At 60.1% G+C, this 22944-nt stretch overlaps 1 protein-coding gene across 1 annotated transcript; it reads left to right on the top strand.

Annotated features, from left to right (window-relative positions):
* The first annotated feature begins 15747 nt into the window (after positions 1-15747).
* Positions 15748-21216, top strand: ADAT3 (adenosine deaminase tRNA specific 3). Its single transcript, XM_058823009.1, has 3 exons — positions 15748-16684; positions 19664-19764; positions 20750-21216. The coding sequence occupies exons 1-3, from the start codon at positions 15775-15777 to the stop codon at positions 21155-21157; spliced, it is 1419 nt and encodes a 472-aa protein (XP_058678992.1). The 5' UTR covers positions 15748-15774; the 3' UTR covers positions 21158-21216.
* The last annotated feature ends 1728 nt before the right edge of the window (positions 21217-22944 follow it).

Raw genomic sequence — 22944 nt, 5'->3', positions numbered from 1 at the left:
CCTTCAGGACCTCCCAGATCCCCTCAAAAACGCCCAGTCCCCCTCAGGAGCCCCCAGTTTCCTTCAGGACCCCCCAAATCCCCTCAGAAATCCCCTCAGGACACCCCAAATCCCCTCGGGACGCCCAAAAATCCCCCCCTAAAACTCCCCAAGTTTCCGCCCCTCACCCGCCGCCCTTCGCTGTCGCCGCCGCTGCCGCCGCTTCAAATTTGCCCCGCGCGCTCCCATTGGCCGCCGCCCGCGCGCGCCGCGCTCCCATTGGTCGGCTCTTCCAGAATCTCCGCCCCCCACGACGGGCGGCGCGCTCCCATTGGCGATCGCCTCACGAAACCCCGCCTCCCCAGCGCGCGCCGCGCTCCAATTGGTCGGTTCCTCACAAAGCCCCGCCCTCCTTTATGCGCGCGCCTTCACCCGTTCCGCCCACCGCGCGCGTGACTCGGCGCTGATTGGTCGATACGGGCGAGGGGGAGAAGGGAGCGGTGAACGGCCAATCAGCGCGGGGAAAGCGCGGTCACGTGGGGAGGAGGACGAGGAGGCGGCGGCCATTTTGTGCGCGGCCGTTCTGCCCGGCAACAGGGGCGGGGCCGAGAGGGGCGGCGGCCAATCAGAGAGCAACGGGGGGACCAGTACGGACCAGTATAAACCAGTATAAACCAGTACAGGTCTGTATGGCCCGGCCTAGCCCAGTAAAAACCAGTAAAGCCCAGTACAAACCAGTACAATCCCCCGGTATCTCCCAGGGGGGGCGCGCGGCCCCTTTAAGGGGGCGCGGCCGGTCCGATCGATGCGTGTGGCAGTGGGCGTGGCCATAGCGGTGGGCGTGGCCTGAGCCGTTGCCGCGGTAACGGCGCCGCTCGAGCGGGTGGCGGGAAAAGGGGGGACTCCCGGGGTGGGGGAGGGGTCCCTGAAGGGGTGGGAGGGGCTAAAGGGGTGGGAGGAGGAGCTAAACGGGTGGGGGCGGGGAATTCCCCATGGTGGGGGAGGGGGAATCCGGTGGGCGGAGCCGTTTTTTGTGATGAGGAGGGCGGGGCTTAGGGCCGGGGGGTGTGTCCCGGTGCTAGCCCCTCCCCCTTTTTTGGCCCCTCCCCCTTTGCAGATGGCGCTGCTGCCCGGGCGGTTCCTGGCCATGGCCGCGCACCTGGGAATGCTAATGAGGATGGGCGGGGTCAGTGGGCGGGGCTAAAGGGGGCGGGGCCAATAGGGTGCTGCTCTGCATAGGCGGGGTCAGGGACAAAGGGGGCGGGGTCAAGGGGGGGCTGCTGTGGGTGGGCGGGGTCAGGGACAAAGGGGGCGGGGTCAAGGGGTGGTGCTACTGTGGGCGGGGCTAAGAGGGGAAGGGGGCGTGGTCAAATGGGTGTTGCTATAAATGGGCGGGGCTAAGGGAGTGGGAGGGGCCAAAGGGAGACTGGCAGCTCTGTATGGGCGGGGCTAAAGGGGGAGGGGCTTAGGCTGCTCTGAATGGGCAGGGTCAATTATAAAGGGGGCGGGGGCCTAATGGGGTGGGCGGGGCCAATGGGGGCGGGGCATGTGTGCATGCTGTTGGGGTGGGCGGGGCTTAATGGGGTGGGGAAAGGGGGAGGGGCTATGGAGGCCTCAGGGTGGGGCGTGGCCGGCTCTGACTCCGCCCCTTTTTCCTTTCCCAAGGACCCCCCCAAAAGCGAATCAGGAGAGGTGGAGCCGGGGTGAGTGAAACCAGTACGGACCAGTATAAACCAGTATAAACCGGTATAAACCAGTACAGACCAGTACAGACCAGTACAGACCAGTATAAACCAGTACGGACCAGGATAAACCACTACAGACCAGGATAAACCAGTATGGACCAGTATAAACCAGTATAAACCAGTACGGACCAGGATAAACCAGTATAAACCAGTGCAGACCAGTATAAACCAGTACAGACCAGTACAGACCAATACAGACCAGTACAAACCAGCACAGACCAGTATAAACCAGTACGGACCAGTATAAACCAGTATAAACCAGTATAAACCAGTACAGACCAGTTTGGACCAGTACAGACCAGTATAAACCAGTATAAACCAGTACGGACCAGTACAGACCAGGATAAACCAGTACGGACCAGTATAAACCAGTATAAACCAGTATGGACCAGTACAAACCAGTGCAGACCAGTATAAACCAGTACGGACCAGGATAAACCAGTATAAACCAGTACGGACCAGTACAGACCAGTACAGACCAGTACAGACCAATACAGACCAGTACAAACCAGCACAGACCAGTATAAACCAGTACGGACCAGTATAAACCAGTACGGACCAGTATAAACCAGTATAAACCAGTACAGACCAGTACAGACCAGTACAGACCAGTACAGACCAGTACAAACTAGTACAGACCAGTATAAACCAGCACAGACCAGTATAAACCAGTACGGACCAGGATAAACCAGTACAGACCAGTACAGACCAGTACAAACCAGTACAGACCAGTACAGACCAGTACAGACCAGTACAAACCAGTACAGACCAGTACAGACCAGGATAAACCAGTACAGACCAGTACAGACCAGTACAAACCAGTACAGACCCCACCATAAAATCCCTGGGTGGATTTTGGGGGGAATTTTTGAGATTTTGGGGTCCCTGGGGGGATTTTGGGGGGATTTTTTTTTTATTTTGGGGTGGATTTTGGGGGTCCCTGAGGGGATTTTGGGGATTTTGGGGTCCCCCCCAATTCCTGACCCCCCCCAATTTTTTCCCCTGCAAGTTTTGGGGGTCCCTGGGGGGGATTTTGGGGGGAATTTTGGGGTTTTTGGGGGTCCCTGGGGGAGATTTTGGGGGGAATTTTGGGGTTTTTGGGGGTCCCTGAGGGGATTTTTGGGGGGAATTTTGGGGTTTTTGGGGGTCCCTGGGGGATATTTTGGGGGTCCCTGGGCGGATTTTGGGGGCGATTTTGGGGGGATTTTTTGGATTTTGGGGTCCCCCCCAATTCCTGACCCCCCCAATTTTTTCCCCCGCAGGTTTTGGGGGGCCCTCGGGGGGTCCCTGGCGCTGCTCGGGGTGGAGTTTTTGGGGTTCTTCTCGGGGGTCTCCATGTTCCACTCGGGCCAGAGCCTGGGCTGTATCCTGGGGGTCCCCCGAAAAAAATTTGGGGAAAATTCCCCAAAAATTTGGGGAAAAATTTGGGGAATTTTGGAGGATTTGGGGAGATTTGGGGGGGATTTTGGGGGAATTTGGGGGGAATTTTGGGGGATTTGGGGGGGATTTTGGGGGATTTGGGGGGGATTTGGGGGAATTTTGGGGAAATTTGGGGGAATTTTGGGGGTATTTGGGGGATTTTGGGGGGATTTGAGGCAGAATTTGGGGTAAGTTTGGAGGAATTGGTGGAAAATTTGGGGGAATTTTTGGGGGGATTTGGGGGGATTTGGGGGGATTTGGGGGGAATTTGGGGGGGATTTGAGGGATTTGAGAGAATTTGGGGGGATTTGGGGATTTTGTGGGGATTTTAGGGAAATTTGGGGGATTTGAGGCAGAATTTGGGGTAAGTTTGGAGGAATTGGTGGAAAAATTGGGGAATTTTGGGGGGATTTGGGGGAATTTTTGGGGATTTGGGGGGGATTTTTGGGGGGTTTGAGGCGGAATTTGGGGGAAAATTTGGGGAATTTCAGGGGATTTGAGGGGGATTTTGGGGGGATTTTGGGGGGATTTGAGGCAGAATTTGGGGTAAATTTGGAGGAATTGGTGGAAAATTTGGGGGATTTTGGGGGGATTTGAGGCAGAATTTGGGGGAAATTTGGAGGAATTGGTGGAAAATTTGGGGGATTTTGGGGGGATTTTGGGGGGATTTGAGGGGTATTTGGGGGAAATTTGGGGGGATTTTGGGGGGATTTGAGGCAGAATTTGGGGTAAATTTGGAGGAATTGGGGGGATTTGAGGGGAATTTGGGGGAATTTTGGGGGAAATTTGGGGAGGGGAAATTTGGGGGGATTTGAGTAGAAATTTGAGGGGATTTGGGGGTGATTGAGGGGGAATTTGGGGAGATTTGGGGGGATTTAAGGGGGGATTTGGGGGATTTTGCGGGGATTTGGAGGAATTTGGGGGGGGATTTGGGGAGGTTTTGGGGTGATTTGAGTGAAAATTTGGGGGGATTTGAGAAGAAAATTTGGGGGTTTTGGGGGAGATTTGGGGGGGATTTGAGGGAATTTGGGGGAAAATTTGGGGGGGATTTGGGGGATTTGAGGGGGATTTGGGGGGGGATTTTGGGGGGATTTGAGGCAGAATTTGGGGTAAGTTTGGAGGAATTGGTGGAAAATTTGGGGGATTTTGGGGGAATTTGGGGAAAATTTGGAGGAATTTTGGGGGATTTCAGTGTGGATTTGAGGGGGAATTTGGGGTATTTTGAGGGGCTCCCACTGATTTTGGGGGTGTCACTGATTTTGGGGGGATTTTGGGGAAATTTGAGGAATTTGAGGCAGAATTTGGGGGAAATTTGGAGGAATTGGGGGGAAAATTTGGGGGTGATTGGAGGGAATTTGGGGGAAAATTTGGGGGGGATTTGGGGGAAAATTTGGGGGGGATTTGGGGGAAAATTTGGGGGTGATTGGAGGGAATTTGGGGGACAATTTGTGGAAAATTTGGGGGATTTGAGGGGATTTCAGGGCCATAATTTGGGGGAATTTTGGGGGGGGGATTTGGGGGGATTTGAGGCAGAATTTGGGGAAAATTTGGGGGGATTTCAGAGAATTTTTGGGGGGCGATTTGAGGAGATTCGGAGGGGGATTTGGGGAAAATTTGGAGGAATTTGGGGGGATTTCAGTGTGGATTTGAGGGGGAATTTGGGGTATTTTGAGGGGCTCCCACTGATTTTGGGGGTGTCACTGATTTTGGGGGGATTTTGGGGAAATTTGAGGAATTTGAGGCAGAATTTGGGGGAAATTTGGAGGAATTGGGGGGAAAATTTGGGGGTGATTGGAGGGAATTTGGGGGAAAATTTGGGGGGGATTTGGGGGAAAATTTGGGGGGGATTTGGGGGAAAATTTGGGGGTGATTGGAGGGAATTTGGGGGACAATTTGTGGAAAATTTGGGGGATTTGAGGGGATTTCAGGGCCATAATTTGGGGGAATTTTGGGGGGGGGATTTGGGGGGATTTGAGGCAGAATTTGGGGAAAATTTGGGGGGATTTCAGGGAATTTTTGGGGGGCGATTTGAGGAGATTCGGAGGGGGATTTGGGGGAAATTTGGAGGAATTTTGGGGGGATTTAGGGGGGATTTGGGGGGATTTGAGGGGGGATTTGGGGTATTTTGAGGGGCTCCCCCTGGCATTTGGGGGTCTCACTGATTTTGGGGGTGTCACCGATTTTTGGGGGGATTTTCCGACGCCCCCCCCCCAGCTTTGGGCGCCCACCTGGGGGCGCTTTTGGGGCTCACCCTGGGCTGGATCGAGGCCTGGGACGGCCCCGCCCTGTGGGGGGCGCTGGCGCTCAGGTGGGTCCGGGGGGGATTTGGGGGGTCCCGAGGGGGTTTTGGGGGGTCCTGAGGGATTTTGGGGTGTCCCGAGGGGGTTTTGGGGGTTTTTTTGTGGTTTTGGGGTTTTTTTTTGATGGTTTTCGTGTGTTTTTTTGGGGAGTTTCTGTTGTTTTGGGGGTGGGTCCTGAGGGGATTTTGGAGTTTTTGGGGTCCCTGGATTGGATTTTGGGGTCCCTGAGGAGATTTGGGGGGGTCCTGGGAGGATTTTGAGGTTTTTTTTGTGGTTTTGGGGTTTTTTTTGGGATGGTTTTCTTTTGTTTTTTGAGGGAGTTTCTGTTGTTTTGGGGGTGGGTCCTGAGGGGGATTTTGGGGGTCCTGAGGGGATTTTGGGGTTTTTGGGGTCCCTGGATTGGATTTTGGGGTCCCTGAGGGGATTTGGGGGGTCCTGGGAGGATTTTGGGGGGTTTTTTTGTGATTTTGGGGGTTTTTTTTGATGGTTTTCTTTTGTTTTTTGAGGGAGTTTCTGTTGTTTTGGGGGTGGGTCCTGAGGGGGATTTTGGGGGGTCCTGGGGGGGTTTTGGGGGGTCCCGAGGGGGTTTTGGGGGCTCCCGAGGGGTTTTGAAGGGTCCTGGGGGGATTTTTTTTGTGGTTTGGGGGTTTTTTTTGGATGGTTTTCTTTTGTTTTTTGGGGGAGTTTCTGTTGTTTTGGGGGTGGGTCCTGAGGGGATTTTGGGGGGGTCCTGAGGGGATTTTGGGGGGATCCTGAGGGGATTTTGGAGTTTTTGGGGTCCCTGGATTGGATTTTGGGGTCCCTGAGGAGATTTGGGGGGGTCCTGGGAGGATTTTGAGGTTTTTTTTGTGGTTTTGGGGTTTTTTTTGGGATGGTTTTCTTTTGTTTTTTGGGGGAGTTTCTGTTGTTTTGGGGGTGGGTCCTGAGGGGATTTTGGGGGGATCCTGAGGGGATTTTGGAGTTTTTGGGGTCCCTGGATTGGATTTTGGGGTCCCTGAGGGGATTTGGGGGGGTCCTGGGAGGATTTTGGGGTTTTTTTTGTGGTTTTGGGGTTTTTTTTTGGGATGGTTTTCTTTTGTTTTTTGAGGGAGTTTCTGTTGTTTTGGGGGTGGGTCGTGAGGGGATTTTGGGGGGTCCTGGGGGATTTTGGGGTTTTTGGGGTCCCTGGATTGGATTTTGGGGTCCCTGAGGGGATTTGGGGGGTCCTGGGAGGATTTTGGGTTTTTTTTTTGTGGTTTTGGGGGTTTTTTTTGATGGTTTTCTTTTGTTTTTTGAGGGAGTTTCTGTTGTTTTGGGGGTGGGTCCTGAGGGGGATTTTGGGGGGTCCTGGGGAGGTTTTGGGGGGTCCCGAGGGGGTTTTGGGGGCTCCCGAGGGGTTTTGAAGGGTCCTGGGGGGATTTTTTTTGTGGTTTGGGGGTTTTTTTTGGATGGTTTTCTTTTGTTTTTTGGGGGAGTTTCTGTTGTTTTGGGGGTGGGTCCTGAGGGGATTTTGGGGGGTCCTGGGGGATTTTGGGGTTTTTGGGGTCCCTGGATTGGATTTTGGGGTCCCTGAGGGGATTTGGGGGGTCCTGGGGGGATTTTGGGTGGTTTTTTTTGTGGTTTTGGGGGTTTTTTTTGGATGGTTTTCTTTTGTTTTTTGGGGGAGTTTCTGTTGTTTTGGGGGTGGGTCCTGAGGGGATTTTGGGGGGGTCCTGAGGGGATTTTGGGGGGATCCTGAGGGGATTTTGGAGTTTTTGGGGTCCCTGGATTGGATTTTGGGGTCCCTGAGGAGATTTGGGGGGGTCCTGGGAGGATTTTGAGGTTTTTTTTGTGGTTTTGGGGTTTTTTTTTGGGATGGTTTTCTTTTGTTTTTTGAGGGAGTTTCTGTTGTTTTGGGGGTGGGTCCTGAGGGGGATTTTGGGGGTCCTGAGGGGATTTTGGGGTTTTTGGGGTCCCTGGATTGGATTTTGGGGTCCCTGAGGGGATTTGGGGGGTCCTGGGAGGATTTTGGGGGGTTTTTTTGTGATTTTGGGGGTTTTTTTTGATGGTTTTCTTTTGTTTTTTGAGGGAGTTTCTGTTGTTTTGGGGGTGGGTCCTGAGGGGGATTTTGGGGGGTCCTGGGGGGGTTTTGGGGGGTCCCGAGGGGGTTTTGGGGGCTCCCGAGGGGTTTTGAAGGGTCCTGGGGGGATTTTTTTTGTGGTTTGGGGGTTTTTTTTGGATGGTTTTCTTTTGTTTTTTGGGGGAGTTTCTGTTGTTTTGGGGGTGGGTCCTGAGGGGATTTTGGGGGGGTCCTGAGGGGATTTTGGGGGGATCCTGAGGGGATTTTGGAGTTTTTGGGGTCCCTGGATTGGATTTTGGGGTCCCTGAGGAGATTTGGGGGGGTCCTGGGAGGATTTTGAGGTTTTTTTTGTGGTTTTGGGGTTTTTTTTTGGGATGGTTTTCTTTTGTTTTTTGGGGGAGTTTCTGTTGTTTTGGGGGTGGGTCGTGAGGGGATTTTGGGGGGTCCTGGGGGATTTTGGGGTTTTTGGGGTCCCTGGATTGGATTTTGGGGTCCCTGAGGGGATTTGGGGGGTCCTGGGGGGATTTTGGGTGGTTTTTTTTGTGGTTTTGGGGGTTTTTTTTTGGATGGTTTTCTTTTGTTTTTTGAGGGAGTTTCTGTTGTTTTGGGGGTGGGTCCTGAGGGGGATTTTGGGGGGTCCTGGGGGATTTTGGGTTTTTTTGGATGGATTTCTTTTGGTTTTTGGGGTTTTTTTTTTGCGTGTGTTTCTTTCATTTTTGGGGTTTTTTGGGGGTGGGTTTCTGTTGTTTTTTTGGGGGGGATTTTTGGGGGTCCCGAGGGGTTTTGGGGGCTCCGGGAGGATTTTGGGGGGGGATTTTGAGGATTTTGGCGGGGGTCTCTGAGGGGATTTTGGGGTTTTTGGGGTCCCTGGATTGGATTTTGGGGTCCCTGAGGGGATTTGGGGACCCCCAGACCCCCCCATGACCCCCCAATTTCCCCCCCAGTGTCCCCCCGGCCGTGACGGAGCTGCTGCTGCTGGGCCGGGTCCTGCTGTGCCACAGGGGGGCGCTGTGAGCCCCCCAAAAAATCGAATTTGGGGGTCCCCAAAAGCCCCCCCCGAAAAATCAAACTGGGGGTCCCCCAAAAATACCCTTCAGCGATCCCCAAAATCTTCTTGGGATCCCCAAAATTCACCCGGGGGTCACCAAAATCCTCTCGGGATCCCCAAATCCCCCTGGGGGTCCCCAAAAGCGCTTCAGGAACCCCCAAAACCCCTTCAGGGTCCCCAAAATCCCCTCAGGGGTCCCCAAAATCCTCTTGGGATCCCCAGAATTCACCCGAGGGTCACCAAAATCCTCCCGGGGTCCCCAAAATCCCCTCAGGGGTCCCCAAAATCCCTCAGGGGTCACCAAAATCCTCTCGGGATCCCCAAATCCCCCTGGGGGTCCCCAAAAGCGCTTCAGGAACCCCCAAAACCCCTTCAGGGTCCCCAAAATCCCCTCAGGGGTCACCAAAATCCTCCCGGGGTCCCCACAATCCCCCTGGGACGCCCCCCAAACCCCCCCAGGCCTCCCAACCCCCTCCCTCTGCCCATTAAACCCCGATTTTTTTACGGCCAAACCCCCCGTAATGGCGTCCCTCATGCAAATGACGCGCGCGGTGCACCCTGGGAGCAAAACCGCGCGGGATTTCGGCGCATAAAACACCGAAAGCAATAAAATTTCGGGATGGGAACGGTAAATTCGGTTCGGGCGGGTGAGGGGGTGCCCTGCCGGTGCCTCGGTGGCGGTGTCGCGGCGTCGCCGTGACTTCGGTGGCGCTGTCGCGGGTTGAGGGCGCGGCCGCCGCCATCTTGCGGCATCGTCAGTGCGGTACATCCTGACCTGCCCCGCCTTTGCCGGGCAGCACGTGATGAGCGCGTGCGCGATGACGTGTCTAACGTGATTACGTCACGCGGTGGGCGGCGCCTGGGCGTGGCAACAAAGCCCGGCGCCGCCCCTTCCCGAACTCTGACTGCGCCTGCGCGGAGGCCGGGGCGGGATGGTTGAACCGCACTGTGGGGGGGGCGGGGTCACGTGGTAGGGGGCGGGGAAAACGTGACGGCCAAATATGGTAATCGGGTGACGTCATGGGATTACGTAATGGTGTTACCTAATTTAACCGTTAATGGAACGGGTTTATACTGGTTTACGCCGCTTTATAATGGTTTTTACTGGTTTTAACTGGTTTTTGGGTGTTTTTGGTGCAATTATTCGCTGTTGGCGCTCTCCCAGCGCTCCCGGTGTCCCCCCCCAGTGCTCCCAGTAAGGAACCAATAAAAACCAGTAACACCAGTAAGGGCACCCAGTGCTCCCAGTGTCCTCCCAGTGCTCCCAGTTTCGGCTCCCAGTTTGCCCTCCCAGTATCCCCCCAGTGCTCCCAGTTTGGGCTCCCAGTGATCCCAGTAACCCCCAGTGTTCCCAGTTTTGTGATTCCCAGTGCCCTCCCAGTGCTCCCAGTATGGCTCCCAGTGCTCCCAGTAACCCCCAGCGCTTCCAGTACCTCCCCCCCCCAGTCCTCCCAGTATCCCCCAGTAAAGATCCAATAAAAACCAGTGACACCAGTTTGGGCTCCCAGTTCCTCCCAGTGCTCCCAGTCCCCTCCCAGTAACCCCCCAGTAACCCCCAGTACTCCCAGTTTGGGCTCCCAGTATAATCCCAGTATGGCTCCCAGTATCCCCCCAGTGCTCCCAGTATCTTCCCAGTGCCCCCAGTGCTCCCAGTATCCTCCCAGTGCTCCCAGTATGGCCCCCAGTGCTCCCAGTTCACTCCCAGTGCTCCCAGTATGGCCCCCAGTGCTCCCAGTCCCCTCCCAGTAACCCCCAGTACTCCCAGTTTGGGCTCCCATTATAATCCCAGTATGGCTCCCAGTATCCTCCCAGTGCCCCCAGTGCTCCCAGTTCACTCCCAGTGCTCCCAGTATGGCCCCCAGTGCTCCCAGTTCACTCCCAGTAAGGAACCAATAAAAACCAGTAACACCAGTTTGGGCTCCCAGTGCTCCCAGTAACCCCCAGTACTCCCAGTTTGGGCTCCCAGTATAATCCCAGTATCTTCCCAGTGCCCCCAGTGCTCCCAGTTCACTCCCAGTGCTCCCAGTATGGCCCCCAGTGCTCCCAGTCCCCTCCCAGTAAGGAACCAATAAAAACCAGTAACACCAGTTTGGGCTCCCAGTGCTCCCAGTAACCCCCCCCAGGACTCCCAGTCCATCCTGGTGCCCATCTTGGTGCAAACTGGTCCGTACTGGTCAGAACTGGTCCATACTGGTGCCTGTACTGGTCCGTACTGGTCCGTTCTGGTCCTCCCGGCCGCCAGGGGGCGCTGCAGCCCCGGCCCCGCCCCTCTCTCTGGTTCCGGCTCTGGCCACGCCCCCGCGCGCTGATTGGCTGCGGGGCGGGAAGGGGCGGGACCAGAGCGGCAACGGCGGCGGCGGCGCGGAAGCGACACGTGAGGGAAACTGGGAGCACTGGGACGGTACTGGGATATACTGGGAGGGACTGGGAGCCAAACTGGGGGTACTGGGATATACTGGGAGGGACTGGGAGCCAAACTGGGGATACTGGGAGGGACTGGGAGCCAAACTGGGGAAACTGGGAGGGACTGGGAGCCAAACTGGGGGTACTGGGAGCACTGGGACGGTACTGGGATATACTGGGAGGGACTGGGAGCCAAACTGGGGGTACTGGGAGGGACTGGGAGCCAAACTGGGGGTACTGGGAGCCAAACTGGGGATACTGGGAGGGACTGGGGGGGAGCTGGGATATACTGGGAGGGACTGGGAGCCAAACTGGGGAAACTGGGAGGGAACTGGGAGGGAACTGGGGGTACTGGGAGCACTGGGACGGTACTGGGATATACTGGGAGGGACTGGGAGCCAAACTGGGGGTACTGGGAGCCAAACTGGGGGTACTGGGAGGGACTGGGGGGGAGCTGGGATATACTGGGAGGGACTGGGAGCCAAACTGGGGAAACTGGGAGGGAACTGGGGGTACTGGGAGCACTGGGACGGTACTGGGATATACTGGGAGGGACTGGGAGCCAAACTGGGGATACTGGGAGCACTGGGAAGGTACTGGGATATACTGGGGTTGGGGTGGGTGGTTGGGGGGGGGTGGTCCCTAATATTGGAGGGGTCCCCCCCTCCCCACCACCTTAGCCCCTCCCCCTCCATCCAAGCCCCTCCCCCATTAAGCTCCTCCCCCATTTAGCCCCTCCCCCTCTCTAAGCCACTCCCCTTTAAGCCACTCCCCCTCTCATCAACCTCCTATATTAAACCCCTCTCCACTAAGCCCCTCCCCTATCTAAGCCACGCCCCTTATCTAAGCCCCGCCCCATCTGTCTCCCAAGGTTCCCCCCATGGATTTGGGGGCGGGGCCCTTGCCCCCCTTTGCCCCTCCCCCTCCCCATTCAGCCCCTCCCCCATTTAGTCCCTCCCCTCTCTAAGCCCCTCCCCATTCAGCCCCTCCCCCATTTAGTCCCTCCCCTCTCTAAGCCCCCTCCCCATTAAGCCCCCTCCCCCTCTAAGCCCCTCCCCACTGCACCCCCACCCCCTCTCTGAGCCCCTTCCCCTCTCTACCTAAGCCCCTCCCCCATTAAGTCCCGCCCCCTCTCTAAGTCCCGCCCCCTCTCTCCCCCAGATTCCCTCCATGGATTTAGGGGCGGGGCCTTTGCCCCCCCTTGCCCCTCCCCATTAAGCCCCTCCCCCTCTAAGCCCGTCCCATTAAGCCACTCCCCCTCTCTATCTAAGCCCCTCCCCCTCTCTAAGCCCCGCCCCTTCTCTCTCCCCCTCTATGCCCCTCCCATTAAGCCCCTCCCCCTCTCTAAGCCCCTCCCCCTCTCTAAGCCCCTCCCCCTCTAAGCCCCTCCTATTAAGCCACTCCCCCTCTCTATCTAAGCCCCTCCCCCTCTCTAAGCCCCGCCCCTTCTCTCTCTCCCCCCCCCCCCCCCAGGTTTCCCGCCATGGATTTGGGGGCGGGGCCTCCGCCCGCCCCTCCCCCCCCTTTGCCCCCCCCGCGGGCGGTGCCCTGGTGGGGGGAGGGGCGGGGGCGGGGCCTGCCGGTGTGGGGGGGGGTGGGCGGCGCCCCTGCTCCGCCCCCGGGAGACCCCGCGGCTGCTGCGGGCGCTGCCGCCCCTCCCCCCGCACCTGCCCCGCCTCAAACGCGTCCGGGCGGGGCCGGAAGGGGCGGAGCTTCTGCTGGGGCTGGACCACGCCCACGGTACTGGGGGCATACTGGGATATACTGGGAGAGGACTGGGATGGACTGGGATGGACTGGGAGGGACTGGAAGCAGATTGGGATAGACTGGGAGGGAACTGGTTTATACTGGGAGGGACTGGGATGGACTGGGAGGGACTGGGATGGACTGGGAGGGAACTGGGATGGACTGGGATGGGATTGGGATAAACTGGGATGGACTGGGATGGACTGGGAGGGACTGGGAGGGAACTGGTTTATACTGGGATGGACTGGGAGGGACTGGGATGGACTGGGAGGGACTGGGATGGACTGGGAGGGACTGGGATGGACTGGGATGGGACTGGGATGGACTGGGAGGGGATTGGGATAAACTGGGATGGACTGGGATAAACTGGGAGGGACTGGGATGGACTGGGATGGACTGGGAGGGGATTGGAGATTACTGGTTTATACTGGGAGGGACTGGGAGGGGATTGCAGATTACTGGTTTATACTGGGATGGACTGGGAGGGACTGGGATGGAGTGGGAGGGAACTGGGATAGACCGGGTTATACTGGTTTATACTGGGATGGACTGGGAGGGGTCACTGGGAGCACCGGAGCCCTCACCGGTGTTACTGGGAGCGCTGGGAGCCCAAACTGGTTCATACTGGGATCCTCGACCGGCGCCGCCGCTCTCGCGCAGCCCCCATCGATTACATCGTCGCCGACGACGATGACGTCACCGATTACGTCACCGATTACGTCACCGCCACGCCCGGCGCTGAGACCTGGACTGGGAGCACCGGTGAAACCAGTAACACCAGTAACACCAGGGACACCAGGGACACCAGGGACACCAGGGACATCAGTAAAACCAGTAACACCAGTAAGACCAGTGAAACCAGTAACACCAGTAAGACCAGTGCTACCAGTGACACCAGGGACACCAGTGCCATCAAGGACACCAGTGACACCAGTAAGACCAGTATGACCAGTGCCACCAGTGCCACCAGCCCGTGGCACTCTGAGGATCCCAATTGGACCAGTTTGACCAGTAAGAGCAGCGCTGCCAGCGTCCCTGGTGCCACCAGCGCCACCGGTGCCACCAGTGCCACCGGTGCCACCGGTGCCTGGGGTCCCAGCCACGGTTCTGGTGTCCCCAGTGCCACCAGTATGACCGGTGCCACTGGTGGCTTTGGTGTCCCCCAGTGCCACCGGTGTCCCCAGCCGTGGTTCTGGTGTCCCCAGTGCCACCAGTGCCACCAGTGCTCCCAGTTCCCTGCTGGGCACCGAGGCCGTGTCCCCTGGGGCTCTGGGTGTCCCTGTGTCCGGCCGTGTCCCTCTGTCCGTCCCCGAGGCCGTGTCCCCTGTCCCTGTGTCCCCTGTCCCTGTGTCCGAGCAGGCTCTGGGTGTCCCTCTGTCCGTCCCCGAGGCCGTGTCCCCTGTCCCTGTGTCCAGCCCTGTCCCTGTGTCCCCTGTCCCTCTGTCCAGCCCTGTCCCTCTGTCCAGCCCTGTCCCTGTGTCCCCTGTCCCTGTGTCCCCTGTCCCTCTGTCCAGCCCTGTCCCTCTGTCCAGCCCTGTCCCTGTGTCCCCTGTCCCTGTGTCCCCTGTCCCTCTGTCCAGCCCTGTCCCTCTGTCCAGCCCTGTCCCTGTGTCCCCTGTCTCTCTGTCCAGCCCTGTCCCTGTGTCCAGCCCTGTCCCTGTGTCCCCTGTCCCTGTGTCCCCTGTCCCTGTGTCCCCTGTCCCTCTGTCCAGCCCTGTCCCTGTGTCCCCTGTCCCTGTGTCCAGCCCTGTCCCCGTGTCCGACCCGGCTCTCGGCGCCCCGTTCCGTGTCCGTGTCCCCGGCCGCGTCCCTCTGTCCGTCCCCGAGGCCGCGGCCGCGCGCCGTGCGGGGCTGTGGCCGTGCGCCGCCCGCGCCGTCCCCGCGCCGTCCCGGCCGCCGCCGCTGTCCCCGGGCGAGGTGGCGGCGGCGCGGGCGGCGCTGGCCGTGGCGCGGGCGGCGGGCGCGGGGCGCGGGGCGGGGGCGGCCGCGCTGGACCCCCGGACGGGGCGGGTGCTGGCCGTGGGCTGGGACAGGAGAGGGGACGCCAGAGGGGACACCAGAGGGGACGCCGATGGGGACGCCGATGGGGACGCGGGGTGGCACCCGCTGCGGCACGCCGCCATGGACTGCATCGCACGCGTGGCACGGCTGCGGCGAGGGGACAGCGGGGACGGGGACGGCAAGGACGGGGACACGGGCACAGTGCGGTGTCACCCAGGGGACAGCGGGGACAGGGGCAGCAAGGACAGGGACATGGGGACAGAGCGGTGTCACCCAGGGGACATTGGGGACAGGGACACGGGGACAGTGCGGTGTCACCCAGGGGACAGCGGGGACGGGGACGGCAAGGACAGGGACATTGGGACAGTGCGGTGTCACCCAGGGGACATTGGGGACAGGGACAAGGACATGGGGACAGTGCGGTGTCACCCAGGGGACAGCGGGGACAGGGACAGCAAGGACAGGGACACGGGGACAGTGCAGTGTCACCCAGGGGACACTGAGGACAGGGACACGGGGACACTGCGGTGTCACCCAGGGGACAGCGGGGACAGGGACAGCAAGGACAAGGACATGGGGACAGCGCGGTGTCACCCAGGGGACAGCGGGGACAGGGGCAACAAGGACAAGGACATGGGGACAGTGCGGTGTCACCCAGGGGACACTGAGGACAGGGACATGGGGACACTGCGGTGTCACCCAGGGGACAGCGGGGGACAGGGACAGCAAGGACAGGGACATTGGGACAGTGCGGTGTCACCCAGGGGACAGCGGGGATGGGGACATGGGGACACTGCGGTGTCACCCAGGGGAGAGGGACACCAAGGACAAGGACACTGGGGACATGGGGAGGGCACGGTGTCACCAAGGGCGGGGTGGCACTGTCACCAACCATGGTGGCACTGTCACCAACCATGGTGGCACTGTCGCCGGCCGTGGCGGCGCCGTCACGGGGCGGGCGCGGCGCAGGGGGACACCCTGGGGACAGCCCCGGCCGTGACGGAGGGGACATCGGGGCCAAGGTGGCCAAAATGGGGGCTGGTGACGTCATCGCCGCTCGCGGTGACGTCATCGCCGGCCGCGGGTGACGTCACCATGGACCTGATGGGTGACGCGACCCCAGGAGCGACCGAGTGTCCCAATGCCACCTCTGGTGACACCAACGATGCCACCATGGACATCACGGGTCACATCATGTCTGGGGTGGCCAAGGACCCCGATGCCACCTCAGGTGCCACCTCAGGTGACACCGATGACGTCAGCACTGCCACTCCCATTGTCCCCATGGACCTGCACAGCCTCGGTGACGTCCCCGTGGACCTGAGGGGTGACGTGGCACCGGGCGCAACCAAGCGCCCCGATGCCACCTCAGGTGCCACCAACGATGCCACCAACAATGCCACCGCCCCCATTGTCCCCATCGGTGACGTCCCCGTGGACCTGAGGGGTGACGTGGCACCAGGGGTGACCAAGGACCCCGATGCCACCTCAGGTGCCACCAACGATGCCACCGCCCCCATTGTCCCCATCGGTGACATCCCCGTGGACCTGAGAGGTCAAGTGACTCCAGGAGCGACCAAGCGCCCTGATGCCACCTCTGGTGCCACCAACGGTGCCACCACCGATGCCACCGCCCCCGTTGTCCCCCTGGAGCTGCTGTCGTCCCTCGGCGACGTCCCCATGGACCTCACGGGTTACGTCATCCCGGGGGCGGCCGAGGGCGCCGGTGCCACCCGCGGAGGTGCCACCACCACGCCCGAGGGAGGTGACAGCGACGACGTCGCGGGCGGGTACCTGCTGTCGGGCTGCGACGTGTTCGTGACGCGCGAGCCGTGCGCGCTCTGCGCCATGGCCCTGCTGCACGCGCGCGTGCGACGCGTCTTCTACGGGCGCCCGCGGGCACAGGGCGCGCTGGGCACGAGGTACGGCCTGCACGGGCACCCCCGGCTCAACCACCGCTACCGCGTGTGGCACCTGCCCCAGACTGGGCAAACTGGGAGTGATGGTAATCAATGATTGGGGACATTGGGGACAATGGGGACAATGGGAATGGGACATTGGGGACACTGATGTGACACTGGGCACGAGGTACGGCCTGCACGGGCACCCCCGGCTCAACCACCGCTACCGCGTGTGGCACCTGCCCCAAACTGGGCAAACTGGGCAAACTGGGAGTGATGGGGACAATGGGGATTGATCATTGGGGACAATGGGGACAATGGGGACAATGGGAATGGGACACTGGGGACACTGATGTGACACTGGGGACATTGGGGACACTGATGTGACACTGGGGACACTGATGTGACACTGGGGACGCGCTCTGGGCTGCACGGGCACCCCCGGCTCAACCACTGGTACTGGGTGTGGCACCTGCCCCAAACTGGGAGTGATGGTAATCAATGATTGGGGACAATGGGAATGGGACAATGGGGACATTGGGGACACTGATGTGACACTGGGCACGAGGTACGGCCTGCACGGGCACCCCCGGCTCAACCACCGCTACCGCGTGTGGCACCTGCCCCAGACTGGGCAAACTGGGCAAACTGGGAGTGATGGGGATTGATCATTGGGGACAATGGGGACAATGGGAATGGGACACTGGGGACAATGGGAATGGGACATTGGGGACACTGATGTGACACTGGGGACGCGCTCTGGGCCTCATGGGCACCCCCGGCTCAACCACTGGTACCGGGTGTGGCACCTGCCCCAAACTGGGCAAACTGGGAGTGATGGTAATCAATGATTGGGGACAATGGGAATGGGACACTGGGGACAATGGGGACATTGGGGACAATGGGGACAATGGGAATGGGACACTGGGGACATTGGGGACACTGATGTGACACTGGGGACGCGCTCTGGGCTGCGCGGGCACCCCCGGCTCCGCACGTGGCAGGTGCCAACTGGGCGAACTGGGAATCGCTGACTGAAGTAATTAAAATTATTTTTTTTGAGAGAGATTTTGGGTTTTTGGGGTTTTTTTGAAGTTTTTTTGGGTTTTTTTTTTTTTTTTGTTTGTTTTTTGGTTTTTTTGTTTTGTTTGTTTGTTTTGTGGGTTTTTTTTTGTTTTTTTTTTTGGGGTTTTTTTTTTGGTTTTGGTGGCACCTCCGGGTGGCCTTGGGACATCCGGGGTCAATTCCCAGGAGCAGAAACCCCCCCAAAAATCCCCAAAACGAAACCAAAACCGCCCAAAGCGCTGCCCCCGGGTGTCCCCCAGGTCGTTCCCCCGCTGGTGGCACCTCGGGGGTGGGGACACGCGTGTCACCCCCTCATAGGTGGCCCTCCCAGTCTGTCCCGGTTTGTCCCAGTGCCACCCCCGCGCGGTCACTGTCCCCAGCCGTGCGATAAAAGCCCCGCGGTGACACCGGGGGTGGCTCGGCCATGGCTCTGTCCCCGCGCCCCCGCCCGGCCCTGGTGGCCCTGGTGGCCCTGGTGGCGCCCCTGGGGACCTTGGTGGCCTCGCAGCGCCGGATGTGCCACCTGCGCCACCCCCTGAGCTGGGGCGGGCCCGGGCCCGGCGTGATGGCGGTGACAAACGGGGGACCCTGGGGACAGTGGGGGCACAGCGAGTTCTGCCCCACGGGCTCCTTCGCCATCGGGGTGCAGCTGAAGGTGAGCACGGAGGGGACATGGGGACACGGGGACAGGGACATGGGGACAGGGACACGGGGACAGGGACAGGGACACAGGGACAGGGACACGGGGACAGGGACATGGGGACAGGGACACGGACAGGGACACGGACAGGGACACGGGGACAGGGACATGGGGACAGGGACAGGGACATGGGGACAGGGACAGGGACACGGGGACAGGGGGACATGGGGACAGGGACACGGGAACAGGGACATGGGGACAGGGGGACACGGGGGACACGGGGACAGGGATACAGGGACATGGGGACAGAGGGGAGACAGGGACAGAGGGGACATGGGGACAGAGGGGACAGGGACACAGGGACAGGGACATGGGGACAGAGACATGGGGACATGGGGACAGGGACATGGGGACAGGGACATGGGGACAGGGACACAGGGACAGGGACATGGGGACAGAGGTGACACAGGGACAGAGGGGACATGGGGACAGAGACACAGGGACAGGGACATGGGGACAGGGACAGAGGGGACACGGGGACAGGGTTATGGGGACAGAGGTGACACAGGGACAGAGGGGACATGGGGACAGGGACATAGGGACAGAGACACAGGGACATGGGGACATGGGGACAGGGACAGAGGGGACACAGGGACAGGGACATGGGGACAGGGACATGGGGACAGAGGGGACACGGGGGACACGGGGACAGGGACATGGGGACATGGGGACAGAGGGGAGACAGGGACACAGGGACATGGGACAGAGGGGACAGAGGGGACACAGGGACAAGGGGACAGAGGGGACATGGGGACAGAGGGGACAGGGACACAGGGACAGGGACAAGGGGACATGGTTATGGGGACAGAGGGGGTCAGGGGACATGGGGACAGGGGGACAGAGGGGACAGAGGGGACACGGGGACAGGGACACGGGGACAGAGGGGACACGGGGACAGGGCCATGGAGGGGACACACCCAGGGGGTGATGGGGGCATTGGGGACACAAGGGGGACACGGGGCGAGTTTTGGGGGACACAAGGATGGGGGTGATGAGGGGGACAGGGGGGACACCAGTGAGGGGGGACTGGGGACATTGGGGACATTGGGGGGACCTTGGGGGACATTGGGGACATTGGGGGTCCTTGGGGACATTGGGGGACTGGAGACATTGGGGGGACCTTGGGGGACATTGGGGACATTGGGGGTCCTTGGGGACATTGGGGGGACCTTGGGGACATTGGGGACACGGAGGGGACAGGGACTTTGGGGAGGGGACGGGGACCTCTGTGGAGTGCCGGGTGGGTTTGGAGACACCCGCGAGGGGTGACAGAGGGGCTTTGGGGACACGGAGGTGACAGTTCTGGGGGCCCGTGCAGGTGCAGCACTACCAGGGGTTCTTCAGCGACGACACGGGGCTGAACGGGGTGCGGCTGCTCTGCGACACGGGCACGGACACGGTGACGTCCAGCGTGGGGCCGTGAGTGACCACACTGTCACCCAACCGTGGCCATTGTCACCCAACCATGGCCATTGTCACCCAACCATGGCCATTGTCACCCAGCCATGGTCATTGACACCCAACCATGGCCATTGTCACCCAACCATGGCCATTGTCACCCAACCATGGCTGTTGTCACCCAGCCGTGGTCACCATGACCCAACCATGGTCACCATGACCCAACCATGGCCATTGTCACCCAGCCATGGTCATTGACACCCAACCATGGCCATTGTCACCCAACCGTGGCCATTGTCACCCAGCCATGGTCACCATGACCCAACCATGGCCATTGTCACCCAACCATGGCCATTGTCACCCAGCCATGGCTGTTGTCACCCAGCCGTGGCCATTGTCACCCAACCATGGCTGTTGTCACCCAGCCGTGGCCATTGTCACCCAACCGTGGCCATTGTCACCCAGCCATGGTCACCATGACCCAACCATGGCCATTGTCACCCAACCATGGCCATTGTCACCCAACCATGGCCACCATGACCCAACCATGGTCACCATGACCCAACCATGGCCACCATCACCCAACCACGGCCATGATCACCCAACCACGGCCATTGTCACCCAACCACGGCCGCCATCACCCAACCACGGCCATGATCACCCAACCACGGCCATGATCACCCAACCATGGCCATGATCACCCAACCACGGCCGCCATCACCCAACCACGGCCGCCATCACCCAACCACGGCCACCATCACCCGACCACGGCCGCCATCACCCGACCACGGCCGCCATCACCCAACCACGGCCGCCATCACCCGACCACGGCCGCCATCACCCGACCACGGCCGCCATCACCCAACCACGACCATGGTCACCCAACCACGGCCATGATCACCCAACCACGGCCACCATCACCCAACCATGGCCATGATCACCCAACCACGGCCGCCATCACCCGACCACGGCCGCCATCACCCAACCCTTGCCCGTTCCCCCGCAGTTCCGGCTCCTGGCAGCAGGAGACCCTCTGCGACCCCGGCGAGCGCCTCGTCTCCTTCCGGCTGATGTGGGAGCCCGCGCGGGGCGTGTGGGACGACGCGGCGGCCGCCAACATGGCCGTGCTCTGCTCGGGGGACGTCGTCCTGCGCCCGGGCTCCGAGCTGGCCCGCGGGCCCTGGGGCGCCCTGAGCGCCCGCTGCGACGCCCCCTGCGGGGTCTGCGGGCTGCGCACCCGCCTCGAGCCCGAGCACCCCTGGGACGCCACCGGCCTCAACGACGTCCGGCTCTACTGCTGCGCGCCCTGACGGGACCCCCGGGGGGCGCCCCGAGACCCCTATGGGCACCCCGAGACCCCCACGGGCGCCCCGAGATCCCCACGGGCGCCCTGAGATCCCCACGGGCACCCTGAGATCCAAATGGGCACCCCGAGACCCCCACGGGCATCCCAAGATCCCCATGGGCACCCCGAGACCCCCACGGGCGCCCTGAGATCCCCACGGGCACCCTGAGACCCCCACGGGCGCCCTGAGACCCAAATGGGCGCCCCGAGACCCCCACGGGCACCCCGAGACCCCCACGGGCGCCCTGAGATCCAAATGGGCACCCTGAGATCCAAATGGGCACCCTGAGACCCCCACGGGCACCCCGAGACCCCCACGGGCGCCCTGAGATCCAAATGGGCACCCTGAGATCCAAATGGGCACCCTGAGACCCCCACGGGCATCCCGAGATCCCCACGGGCACCCCGAGACCCCCACGGGCGCCCTGAGACCCAAATGGGCACCCTGAGATCCCCACGGGCATCCCGAGACCCCCACGGGCACCCTGAGACCCCCACGGGCGCCCCCGAGACCCAAATGGGCACCCCGAGACCCCCACGGGCGCCCTGAGATCCCCCCGGGCACCCTGAGATCCAAATGGGCACCCCGAGATCCCCACGGGCATCCCGAGACCCCCACGGGCGCCCCGAGACCCAAATGGGCACTTTGAGACCCCCAATAAAGTCCTGCAGAAACTGGGAGCACTGGAGGGCACTGGGGCCATACTGGGAGCACTGGGAGCCCAAACTGGGAGCACTGGGAGTTACTGGGAGCCCAAACTGGGAGCACTGGGGGTTACTGGGAGCCCAAACTGGGAGCACTGGGAGTTACTGGGAGCCCAAACTGGGAGCACTGGGGGTTACTGGGAGCCCAAACTGGGAGCACTGGGGGTTACTGGAGTTGCTGGGAGCACTGGGAGCCCAAACTGGAGCACTGGGATGGGTTACTGGTTTTACTGGGAGCCCAAACTGGTTTTGACTGGTTTTTTACTGGATCCTTACTGGGAGGGCACTGGGAGCACTGGGAACCCAAACTGGTGTTACTGGTGTTACTGGGAGCCAAACTGGGAGCACTGGGATGGGTTACTGGTTTTACTGGGAACCCAAACTGGTTTTCACTGGTTTTTACTGGATCCTTACTGGGAGGGCACTGGGAGCACTGGGAGCCCAAACTGGTTTTTACTGGTTTTTACTGGTTCCTTACTGGGAGGGCACTGGGAGCACTGGGAACCCAAACCGGTTTTTACTGGTTTTACTGGTTCCTTACTGGGAGCCTTGGGAGCCCAAACTGGGAGCACTGGGAGTTACTGGGAGCCCTTACTGGTGATACTGGGAGCCCAAACTGGTTTTACTGGTTTTTACTGGATCCTTACTGGGAGGGCACTGGGAGCCCAAACTGGGAGCACTGGGGGTCACAAACTGGGAGCACTGGGATGGGTTACTGGTTTTACTGGGAGCCCAACTGTTTTACTGGTTTTTACTGGATCCTTACTGGGAGGGCACTGGGAGCCCTTACTGGTGATACTGGGAGCCCAAACTGGGAGCACTGGGGTTACTGGGAGTTGCTGGAGCACTGGGAGCCCAAACTGGGGAGCACTGGATGGGTTACTGGTTTTACTGGGAACCCAAACTGGTTTTTTACTGGTTTTTACTGGATCCTTACTGGGAGGGCACTGGGAGCACTGGGAGCCCAAACTGGTTTTTACTGGTTTTTATTGGTTCCTTACTGGGAGGCCAAACTGGGAGCACTGGGAGCACTGGGGGTCACAAACTGGGAGCCCAAACTGGTTTTGACTGGTTTTTATTGGTTCCTTACTGGGAGGGGGGGAGAGAATTTGGGGGATTTGGGGGAATTTTGGGGGAATTTTGGGGGATTT

Source organism: Ammospiza caudacuta, chromosome 36, assembly GCF_027887145.1.
Source record: "Ammospiza caudacuta isolate bAmmCau1 chromosome 36, bAmmCau1.pri, whole genome shotgun sequence".
Classification (NCBI taxonomy): domain Eukaryota; kingdom Metazoa; phylum Chordata; class Aves; order Passeriformes; family Passerellidae; genus Ammospiza; species Ammospiza caudacuta.
The sequence above is the reverse complement of the archived record's forward strand: the minus strand, read 5'-3'. Positions and strand labels throughout refer to the sequence as shown.